This window comes from Bombus pascuorum, chromosome 13 (assembly GCF_905332965.1).
Source record: "Bombus pascuorum chromosome 13, iyBomPasc1.1, whole genome shotgun sequence".
NCBI lineage: Eukaryota > Metazoa > Arthropoda > Insecta > Hymenoptera > Apidae > Bombus > Bombus pascuorum.
Genome location: NC_083500.1, coordinates 10,700,992 through 10,712,880, shown reverse-complemented (window position 1 = coordinate 10,712,880; position 11,889 = coordinate 10,700,992). Strand labels below are relative to the sequence as shown.

The 11,889-nt window shown below is 33.6% G+C and overlaps 1 protein-coding gene across 3 annotated transcripts in view; it reads right to left on the bottom strand.

Annotated features, from left to right (window-relative positions):
• The window catches only part of LOC132913295 (filamin-A), a 53,983-nt gene that overhangs the window by 30,942 nt on the left and 11,152 nt on the right, over positions 1-11,889 (bottom strand). For 2 of the 3 annotated variants that reach the window (XM_060971528.1, XM_060971527.1), the window contains 10 exons: positions 11,244-11,584; positions 10,648-10,775; positions 9,690-9,828; positions 7,723-8,007; positions 6,522-6,832; positions 5,471-5,897; positions 4,761-4,976; positions 3,806-4,187; positions 2,182-2,751; positions 156-500 (listed from right to left, as the gene is read on the bottom strand). In XM_060971528.1, coding sequence (XP_060827511.1) covers positions 156-500; positions 2,182-2,751; positions 3,806-4,187; positions 4,761-4,976; positions 5,471-5,897; positions 6,522-6,832; positions 7,723-8,007; positions 9,690-9,828; positions 10,648-10,775; positions 11,244-11,584 — 3,144 coding nt within the window. The remainder of the gene's footprint in view (positions 1-155; positions 501-2,181; positions 2,752-3,805; positions 4,188-4,760; positions 4,977-5,470; positions 5,898-6,521; positions 6,833-7,722; positions 8,008-9,689; positions 9,829-10,647; positions 10,776-11,243; positions 11,585-11,889) is intronic. The other variant, XM_060971529.1, reaches the window with a different exon arrangement.

Sequence of the window (11,889 nt, the reverse complement as noted above, 5' to 3'; positions counted from 1 at the left end):
ATCGAGAACCGAGGAACAAATATTTTCAATTAAAATTAACTTTTTTCTGTGTGAAGATAACATAAAGAAGCTTCCAAAGACATGTATGTGTAGTTCGATACTACTCGTACAGGTAAATCAGTAAAATTTGCTCGTTTTGTCTCTGAGAACTTTACCTTTCGTTTCTACGACGAACGTGTTGTACTTATTCACGAATCCTTTCTTCAAACCTGGTCCGTACGCTTTACATTTGCTAGGATCGCTATAGTATTTAACGTTAACTGTGAAGGGTGAACCAGGAACTGGAATGTTGTCATAACGTATGTCTATAGTATGAGGTCCTTCTTCAAATGGCTTGTAACTGACGCAATAAGTTCCGTCCCTTTGTAAAGCAATCACTTTCTCAGTCGTATTGCCACTGGGATTGCTAATTATGCAGGAAAGTTTGTCATGATCGTTCTTCGCCTTTGGAAGCGCTCGAGCATCCACTGAGAAATCCGTTGCACGATTTACGCATGGACCTGAAATTTGTCAAAAATATATTATTACGATACGTATATTTATTATGTGTAATTTAACAGATTAAGAAAAGTTCAGTTTTTTGAAATTTCGTAACAAACACTCGTGAGATATTTACACAAATGTGTAGGATAATTCAATACTTATAGAAATAAAAATGGATAATAGTAATCGGAAATATAGGCTTAAATAGTTAGAAGCTATATTTATAGCTTCGTATATGTATCTTGAAACATGTGAAAAATATAAAACGTAACTAAAAAAGTCTATTAAAAAAGTCTTCTAAAAAAGATATTAACAATAAACGTGGTGCACTAAACAATGTACAGGTGCCCGCTGCTTGTAACTTATAAGCAGTGTAATTTCCTTTCTGTGCTACTAAAAATATTCAAAACTCAAATAATAATCAAGTGAATTTGAAAAGAACACTTGTCAAAAATAAGGTAGTAGGAACTACGATGGGAGATGTAAGCTTTCGTGGACAATCCAACGTATGAATAACGTATGAAAGGATCAATTTAAAGAAGCGTAATTTGCTATTCGAGAATTAACAAAAATATATGAATATTTACTAGTTAATTGTCTGATAACTTCAGGATTGATTTAGAGAAAAAAATGACACGAGTAAAAATCTCGGTAGTATCATACATTCTAATAGAAGATTAATTCAAACTTATTGAATATGCGAGCGAAAATTCAAAGGGAAATGTCACAGACAGAATACGTACGTATAGAATGTTCGGAAGGAGATTTGGATCGAAATTCCTTTTATACAAAATTGCGGAATTTTTCATAACAAAAAAGGGCCTGACTCGTATATATTCGACAAAAGCGTATCTGATAGAAATCCTAAGCAATTACATTGTTCGTTTGCTACATTTTCGATAGAAAAGAATATCCTTGGCATTCATATATGATTTACATAATAAATTATAGTTATAATTTATATAAACTATCTCAATATAATGAATTTCTCTAATAAGCAAAAAAAAAAAAATTCAAAATACCACAAAGCATGCATACAGTGCACTTTCTCTATGTATCAAACTGTGTCATGTGCATCTCTGTCATAAGTTGCAGCATAAACACTATCACAAAATCGATAAACAAACAAAAATACCCAAATTACGTTGGACAATAATTTGGATGAAATACATTTCGACGATTCACCTTTATCTTAAATAAAAGACGCACGAATTATTTGCGATTAATAATACTCTTGATTTATTATTATCAATTAAAAGAGACTGCTGTTTGGAAAGATGTTTGCAAATTTTCAAGAAGAGAAAGAAGAAAGCTGAGGAAGAAAATACATTCCTAAAAATGTAGGTAATATTACGTCTAATAACAACAGATTTAATAATAATCGAAAAGCTCGTTTAAAAATATATTCAGAAGCACCAGTAAATTTTCTACTTTAAGTTAATAAAATATCCAGCAGATGAAACGTAAAATTGTCATACGCTTAAAGGAATTAAAACATCGATCGGTTTCAACGACATGGATAAACAAATTAATGAGTCATTGTTGCTTGAAAATTTCTTCGAAATATACTTCATCCGTCTCATCATCCACCTAATATATATACCTACGTTATAGCACACTACACACGCAAAAGAAAACACCCGGAACACTCCTGCTGTTAATAAAAGCGGAACCTTGCAAAAGCACGACAAACGATACCGTTTGGTTGAATGCCGGTCCCAGTGACTTTTATCTTCGACACATCGACGTCTTTTACAACGATCGCCTGGAAGGGCGAGCCAGGAATATGCTTCTCGTTGAAGGTAATATTGATACCATAATCGCCAACTTCCGTAGGTAAGTACGCAACGGAACACGTTCCATCGCCATTATCTCTACAATTAATGGCAGCTTCGCAGGGACCTTCGACCGTCACACCGAGATTGCCTTGACCAGCTCCACGAGTATCGATCACGAACTCAGCCGGTTTGTTTATTATTCCATGGGTTAAACCTGGCCCGGAAGCTCGGACCTTTTCAGGATCCGAGCCATGCACGCAGGTCAATCGATACGGCTGGTTGGATATCGGCACTCCGCCGAAGCTAATTCCCAACAGATATTCGCCTAGTTCTGTCGGCGTAAAATTCACGAGATAGCCTTCGCGAATTGGTATCACGTGTGCCTTGATACGGTTGCCCGAAGGTGCGGTTATCGTCACCTGAAAGTCCGCTGGCTTGCCTGCGTCCTGAGTTATCACGAGGAACTGCTGCAAGCTGTTCACTGGAGCCGCTGTGACATGGATTTAGTTTCGAATTGTTTAGTTTTCTTCCCATTTTTTGCTCTGCCTTTTATCTTTCTTAATTACAAGTTTAAGATCGCATACACCTTCCAAAGTGACTAGCGATCACGATGAGTAGTCAGTGGTGATAAAAACCAATAATCTTGAGGAAGACCAGATCTCTTTTGCAAAGTCTTGCTTTGTAGCATGTTTTTTTTTTTGTGAATTCGTTATGAGTCATGATATGCTCTTTTCATACCGTACTTACTTGGAACAGATAATTAGGATGTGATTGATAGAGTTTCGTTTGGTTAAGTGGAAACAGACGACCTGCATAGACCGACGTAAACGTTACGACCGCTTACTTATTCGCTTAGATTTCTTATTCGACTCGCTCAGAGATTCTTCCCTAGTCTTTAAGAAATCTTAGATACGAGCATCGAATTCACGATATGAACATTTACAAAACTATAAAGATAGGACGATGAGTGTAGCCGAAAAAGATACGCGTGGCCTATGTCTGATATTCTATCATCCTGCGTTTGTTTGACTATGACACTCTCAATTTCCTGTAACGCTACTGTAAAACAATTCTCTTTCAACCAGAGTGTTTCTCGAATTTCTTATCTATAATAATAAACCGAAATCGTACACTGTGTATAGCTCGTAGCGGTACGTGAGTGGTTGCGTGTTCCAACAAACTGCTGTTCCAACGAAACATCTAAAGCATACATTTGTAAGAATTTGATTACTTTGACGTATCGAGTTTCTCAGAACACGCATCCACTGTAACCATAGCCTAAAAGCACTGGTATTTGACCGAACTATTACTAAAAAGAAAATTTTCCAGGAAAAGTGTTGGAAAAATTTCTATAAGGATGCATTTCAGTGTTCTCGTGTATATTTATCGTTTTGGTTTAATCTGACGATTTTGTCCTAAAAAATATTATCAATCTTCCCTATTCGGAGTATAATAAATTAGATTAATCGTAATATTCATAATTATTGAATTACAACGAATTAGACACAATAATAGGCATAATAAATAGGTAATTTTATACTTACTTTGGGCAAGACCTTCCACTTTGACCTCGGAGATATCGATATGCGATTCAACGTTCACTTTAATCGGACACTGAGGTGCGTTCAAGCCTCCATAATTCAAATTTACGGAGCAAGTTCCTGGTTCTCGTGCTACGTAAGTGACAGTATGCGTGCCATCCTTGTTGTCCGAAAGTGAAAATGGAATATCTTTATTGTCAGAATCTTTTATGCTCACGCGAAGTTCACCTGGCCCAACTTCGCGACAATCGACGATAAAATGCGTTGGTATGTTCGACTTGACCCCTTTCTCAAGTCCGGGTCCATATGCTGATAGCATATTTAAGGGTCCTTCTACCTTCACTCGATAAGGAGAGTGTTTCGTAGCTACGCCACCGTAAATCACCTACGAATATTATCATATAATTATATAATATCAATTTTATTTATATTTTTGTGTTCTAAATATGTATATAATTTATCTTATTCCTAACACACAACTAGATATATCTGTACTTCCAAATACTTTCCAATATAACATTTATCATCGTCTTTATTCCCTGGTATTTGTTATTTCGTAAAATTCCGACAATTTTTTGAGTTATAATTTGATATCGTAAAATCAAAGCAACGTATGAAATTCTCTATGAATCAGGCCAATTCCGAAGAAATGTTTGGCCTTTTTCAAAGAACATTTAGCATCGATAAAGTACTAAAATCAACAAATGCAGTAGAATTAATCCGTATATCTCTTTTCCTATTTCAGTTTCATCCATCTGCAGATCTCGTACGAAGCATTCTTCTGTATTTTCTATAGTTTCTAAGATATATTTCATCATCTTGTCATTTAAGCATTAAAATATCCTTTTATATATTTATATTATTCTTATCTTATCTCACGTATTAACTCGTCTTACGATTAAGCGATATTTTATAGAATATCAAAATGTTACATCTGTCAACATTTTCAATGCCTCACCATGATAACGTGATTTGATGCAGACGTAGGAGTATAGTGACATTGCACTGTGCCATCGTGATTATCCTCCAATCGAACGGGTACATCCTTTCCTTGAACATCTTGAATAACGACTTCCAACGGTGCTTGTCCAGCTTTCTTTACATCCACCGTAAAATTTGTCGGTTTCCCAACAGGAAGAGTCTCCGCTTGAATTCCCGGACCGTACACTTCAACCTGCAAATCGTACTTTGTTAAATCACCCGTCGTTGATTCACTCGAAACGATCTCGGGTGTGCACCGAAGAAGCGAACTACAATATTCAAGAGATGTCGGAACAAATAAGAATAGTTAGCAAAATTTTTATTAACCCTCAATTAGCATAGTTGTAATAAAAGAATTAACATAATCTTCGCTTACTTAATTCCACGTATATTGTGTATTTTAATTGACAAGATTTATCAATGGCATTCAGCAACATATAGCGTATAAATTGAAATGAAATATTCTAGAATTAAGAAACTTTAATCCAATGTAAACTGAATGGCCATCTACCCAGCAATACCAATTGCGAGTTAATAATTTAGGCACGAACGAACGATCGAACGAGCCTTGCTAGTGACTTTCTATGTCAAAGCAACGTTAAGATCAATTAAAACAAAAAGAGTGTAATACTGTTATATTAGGACACGATCGAAAGCCGAAGGACCACGAATATATGAAAATCAGACCTTGTCAGGATCGAAGTCCCCTTTCGGCAAAATATTCACGATGTAGGGCGATTTCGGAATATCCTCGTTATCGCAACGAATATGAACCGCGTATTGGCCCGGTGCAGTTGGTAAGTAGGATATAACGCCTGTTCCATCGCCGTTATCGTGACAGAAGATTTTCGCTTCCGAAGGTCCTTCGATCGCGAATCCAAGACCAGCGGTTTCCCTCTGTGTGTCTATAATGAACTTGGCTGTATGATCGACTATACCACCGTGAAGGCCAGGCCCATAAGCTCTGATCGCTGATTCCTTGTAAGGACCAACGTTCACCTCGAAAGGTGACTTGTAAATTTCTTTCCCGCCGTATGTTATCATTACCACGTATCGTCCCTCTTTCATCGGTGTGTAATTGCACTTGTACGTTTTTTGGTCAACTTTAACCATTCTGGAAAAAAAAGATATATATATAAGTGGTGCTTCGAGGTCCATAAATTGGCCAAAAAAATTAATTATAAAAATTTTTAAAAAAGTCAATTAAGAGTATTAATTTACGAAGTTTTGCCACTGCATATTCCTAATTGAATTCTCAACTTTATTTCTTACATCATTCGAACCTCGAATTGCATTTATAAAAGTGTAGAAACTTTCGATGCAAATGTATTCAGCTTGAATCTGTACATTGAACTCACGTACAATTTATGTAATATTAATTAATATGTCAATTTTTTTCGAGTGTCATTTACAGCATAGAGCCTAAAGGTACTTTTATTATTGCATGGAATTAAATTATATTTGTGGACGTTCAATATTAGTGGAATTCACAGTCACTGTAGTTCCAATGATTGAAATTGATGTACAAATCTGTGTGTGAAATTTGTTTGGCTTTGTTCCATGAAAATCAAATCCACACAACTTCGATTAATTCGAAGATCATAAAGAACTAAGCCTACCAAGTTGCTTGGATGATCATGTTCGTTATATTAAATACATCTTGTGTATATTTTCTTCGTCACGAATTCTAATAAATAATTTTTAATCAAGATTTTATCAAGAGGATAAAATTGCTTACTGAATAGGTTGACTGACTCCTCCGGGACCAATAACTTTAACTCCAGGCACATCATCACCTGCATCCTTTGTGACGATAACGAAATCCGCATCGTCTTGAACACGAACTCCATTCGGTAATAATCCTCGTCCATAAGCTCTACATTTCTTAGCATCTGTCGTCGAACCTACGTTAACATTACAAGGACTGCCAAGTATCGATTTGCCAGCAAAAGACATGTTTATCGTGTGCGAACCAATTTCGGTAGGGGTGTATTCGCACCTCCATACTTCTGGTAGCGTTTGACGTAATTTGATAGGTACGTTTGATCCCTACAAAACAGAATTCGTAACAGGTAGTTAGAATTAGTAATAAAAATCGTTTAATTAACAGAAAAATAAACTAATTCATACAATGATAATGCATATCCTCGATTGTGTGTAAAAACTGTTGCTATGCTGCTAATTATTTTCATGGGCAATGTTAATTTAAATGTCGAATCCACAGTCCGTCCAACGAATGAGAAGTCAGTGAATGCAAACAAACGCACCTATCACCTTCTCTGTCCAACACCGCTCATACTCATACCTCTGTCCAACACCGCTCATACTCATACCTCTGTCCAACACCGCTTATACTCATACTCATATCATAATTAACTAAATAGAAATTCATCTCCAATACTGTACAGTAGCACTACCTATTTACTATCACAGTGTTGGATAACCGAACAGTCGAATAATAGGAGTCTACTGGTTCTTGCTATCTTTGCTGCTTATCATTCGTATAATCGAAATTAATTGTCGTATAACTGGATCTTGTTAAGCTAAAATTTATAAATACTAGGGCAAAAACCTTCGTTTGTATGAGCAGTGCGTCGCATGGCTATGAATAATAAGAATTGAGAAACAGATTCGGTGAAAGTTGCTAGGGACCCATTCTTTTTTATACGACTCCAAGGCTGTACAAATTTATCCCAGAGATTAGGTAATTAGTGGATTAGACGTAATTTTTACGATTACAAAATTATTTAATCGTGTAATCGAATTCTACTGTGCAATATAGGTGTTCTCTGTATGAAATTCTAAAATTTTTTTGAATTCTATTTAGTAATTCTATTTAGTAATTATTCTATGTAATTATTTATCATTATTTTGTGTTGATAGGTGTTGATATTATATTAATTGCATTGTTAAGACCAATATGTTGTTTAACAATATACCTGTTCGTCCAAGACTGTAACTACTGGCGCGCCACGTCCAGCAGTTTTCGTGAATATATCAAAGAAAGTAGGTTTGTTGACTAAGACTCCATCCGCCTGTAATCCTGGCCCACTTGCTATAATTTTGCTAGGATCAGCTGCTGGTGTTTCTACATTCACCACGTATGGACTTTTTGGAATTTCTCTTCCGGCGTACAGTATTTTTACTTTATGCGGTGATGGCGTCTTCGGAGTATATAACACGGTATAGGTAAGATTTTTGTCTCTGTTGAACTTGATATCAACCTTTAAGAAAGAAACATTATTTAAATTAAATTAAATTGAATTAAATTTTATTATCAAGATGAGATTAATAAATTTAAATTAAATTAAAATAAATTAAAATTCAAATAATATTCATATTCATTCTTTTCAATGATACAACCCATTGGTGCATCTTAACGGAATATTCCGGTTTAAAATACCAATATTTTGAATATTTTTGCAAATCTATTCCCAAAGGAGTCATAAGACTTTCCTTTTTTTTTATCAGTCTTTTGCATACAGATCTATCAACACTTTATTCAATGACACGTAACTTGCGCAATTCTGATTATTCTCACTTGAAAAAATCGATGAATATCCTCCGATCGTTGATAAATATGTGAGGCAAAGATGGATAAAAAAAAGCTGAAGGTTTCCTCAAAAAAAAATCCCAAATACCTAAACAAGTATCATTCTGAATCAGAATAACTGTTTAAAGCATAATCTTATAAAAACACGGATTGAATTAAAAGCCTATTGTAATTTATAAACCTGTGAGTATTTATTGGAAAGCTGTAGTTGTTAGAAGTATAATTTATACGAATGTACATTTATCCATGTTTCTCGTGTAGCAAAGCTTGTACGTGCCAACGTGTGATTGACTGACTAACAATTGAACTAATCGTGCCAAAATTAGAATCTCCATTCTATTCTTATTATCTTAATTGCTCGTATCTGAAACATTTCGCTGTATAAATTAAGCATCTCCTTCCAATTTTACATATAAACATATATTTTAAAGAGTTCTTTCATTTCACACGATATATCAGATTTATCACGAATAAGCGTGTTATATTAATTCTATTAGTGTAAATCTATTTATTCGTAATGTTATTAATAACTATGAAATCTAATCTGTAAGAGTATACTAAATCTTGTAGCATTTAAAGTTCAAGTATTTATAGTATAAGTTCATATTTGTATATGAAGTATTTGTATAACATCCCATATTGATTTTGTAGGCATAACCACGTGCCAACCCTCTTTTCAAGGCCGAAAGGCGGCAAAATAGAGTTATGTATCTACTAAATCATACATAAAAATTGTTACATATTTTTATATCAAGGTTTTAATAAAATGAATTTCAATTAATTCAAGTACTGTAAATGCTGCAGAAAAGAAAAGAAATGTAGAAAAGTAAGAATAAACTATTACATCACGTATATCCTGGCTTTTAATCAATTTATGATTATGATACAAATGTAGCAATTTCCGGGATGGTGGTCAACCACATTATACACGGCAAGTAGATAAATGGGCACGTAACGTAGCAATCGTAGCGCACGTAGCGATTATAAATTATATAATACAAAAATATTTGGAAATTTAGTTTTAGATTCTTTAAATTTTCCGATGAACTATAATTAAATTGCAAATTTTTTTGGAGACTTATATTTTTATAAATACACCTCAAGAATTAGAATTGAAATAGGAATTCGTTTCGTTTATTAAATCTTAACAAATTAATTTATTTTATATATATTTTATTTATATCTATTTATTTATTTTATATTTTTATTATATTTTTGATATTTTATACATTTATGTAATAACACGCATTAAATTTTTAATAAATGCATAAAATACCATAATCGAGTCATAGTCGTAAATATAGGTATTTTAAATGATCGAAAAATGTTTATGTTACTGAAAATTGTTCTCACCGGAAGTCTAGTTCCTTGAAAATCTTCCACAATGACTTCGACATCTCCTTTACCGGCAGAAAATGTTTCTACAGTGAAATTAGCTGGTGCTCCGATGACTAAACCACTTGGCTCAATACCAGGACCGTAAGCACGTACTCTGCAGGAAATAAAAAATTTAATTAATACACAAAAGATAAAGAATGAAAATAAAAAATAATAATATACAGAAAATAAAGAATCACATTGAAAGCTTACGTTCTAAATTAATTCTTTTTTTAAAAGAAAAACTTAATTTATTATAATTAAAATAAACAAGAAACAACAATAGCTTATATTTAAGCAAACTGAGGAAAAACTATTTGAGTACAGAATTTGTTATAGTAATTCGAAAGTTTTTACACTTTATTACAATAATAACTGTTCTGTACAAGAAGGATGCAAGTTTTCAATTCTCATTGCCTTAAAAAATTTAGCTAACTGCGAATTTTAATTAACCGAATGATTTAAAGTGGTCTATTAGGGAAAAATAGAAAACAAAGTTGTTACAATCTTTGAATCGAATAGCCAGGAATTAATTGCGCCAAACTATGCATAACTATTATTTTATTATAAAAAAAAATATAAATTACTATGAAAGATGCAAGAAAACACGATATTTACGTAACTTACCGCGGTGGCGGGATACTGCAACCGGAAAATAAAATAAATTTATTAATTATACCACTTTGTGTCATTAAAACATTTACACTCTCTCTATTTATACGTGAGACTAAATATAGAAGAAATAATTTACATTTTTGCTTCTACATTCAGATGCCTACTCTACTGTAATTTATACTTCTTAATTATTTTTCAATTAAACATTTTGACATAAAAAGCTTCTTCGCGCGATACGATACGATAATAGTTGACTGCCATTTCATAAAATTTTATCCTATCACAAATGATCGATAAGAAAATTTATTCATCGATTTACCTATTTCGATTGACACGTGGTCGAAGAGGTGCTCCTGGTTTTAGCTTTGCGTTAGGGTATTGACTCAAATATGTCATCATTGACATTTCGTCTATATTTGGACTAACCATTTCCTCTGGCTTGATGAGCTATGTAAAAGAATGACAGAATTAAATAGTAAAGTAGTTTCTAAGTCATTTTCGTTTCATTCGCTTTCGTGTCATGTCTCTCGTTGCAATTTAATATCGTTACTATACTAATTTATTTAATTTCTAAAACTAATCTCATTGCGCAAAATAAAATATTTACAATCTCTTCTCATCGCTGCAAATATTTTTAAATTAGAACGAGAACGAATAAAACGACGAATGATTAATAAAAATGATTTTCTCATTATTTTATCACGTAGTTCTATAAAACTATTATTTAACAGCGAAAAGACGAAGAAAATATTAAACGTAAGAAAAGAAAGATAACAGCTATCAAATTTCAGAAAGAAGGAACAAAAGTCAGAATAAATACAATAGATGATGAAGATAGAGAAGCGTAAAAAAATTTCCCCATATATATTTTTACAAATTTTCCTTAAACAACATAACAAGCATTATAGCATTTACCTGGGGTATATTCAGCCAATCATCCGCTAATTGCATTGCTTCCGATGCATTTTGAATTGCGTCATTTTTATTCCAATCTTGCCAATCAGGGCAAAGACCAGACGCAACTCCATCTACCAAAGCACCGATAGCACGGCCATCGTTCCAATCAGTAGTGAAATTACCGATCGACAATTCTGGTATTTTGTTCTTGACCCACCTGATGAGTCTTTGTTTTGGTCCCTCTGTTTGAGAACCCTCTTCTCCATTCCAGAGAGGCATCGATATCGAATAGTGTAAAATTAGGGTCCATATTAAACCCAGGATTAACTTGAGCTTAGAATCGACGATGTCCGTTGAATCTATAAAATCATTTTGAAATACTAGATGGAATAATGACGAATGCGATTTAGAAAATTAATTCACAATAGATGCAGTTCTTTAATTTTACGCCAACGAAAAGGATAGATAAATATCCACTATTATTATAATTATTGTCGAAAATGACAACGTGAGTTCGCGCTCGCCACCTATATACAGATGCGCTAGTTACAATAAATAGTAACTAGAAGATAGTTCTAGATATAATCGATAGATTTAATCGATAGATTTTATCCCTAGTCCATGTAAGAAAGTGTAATAACGGTTTTTCGGCGTAGAGCGGTGT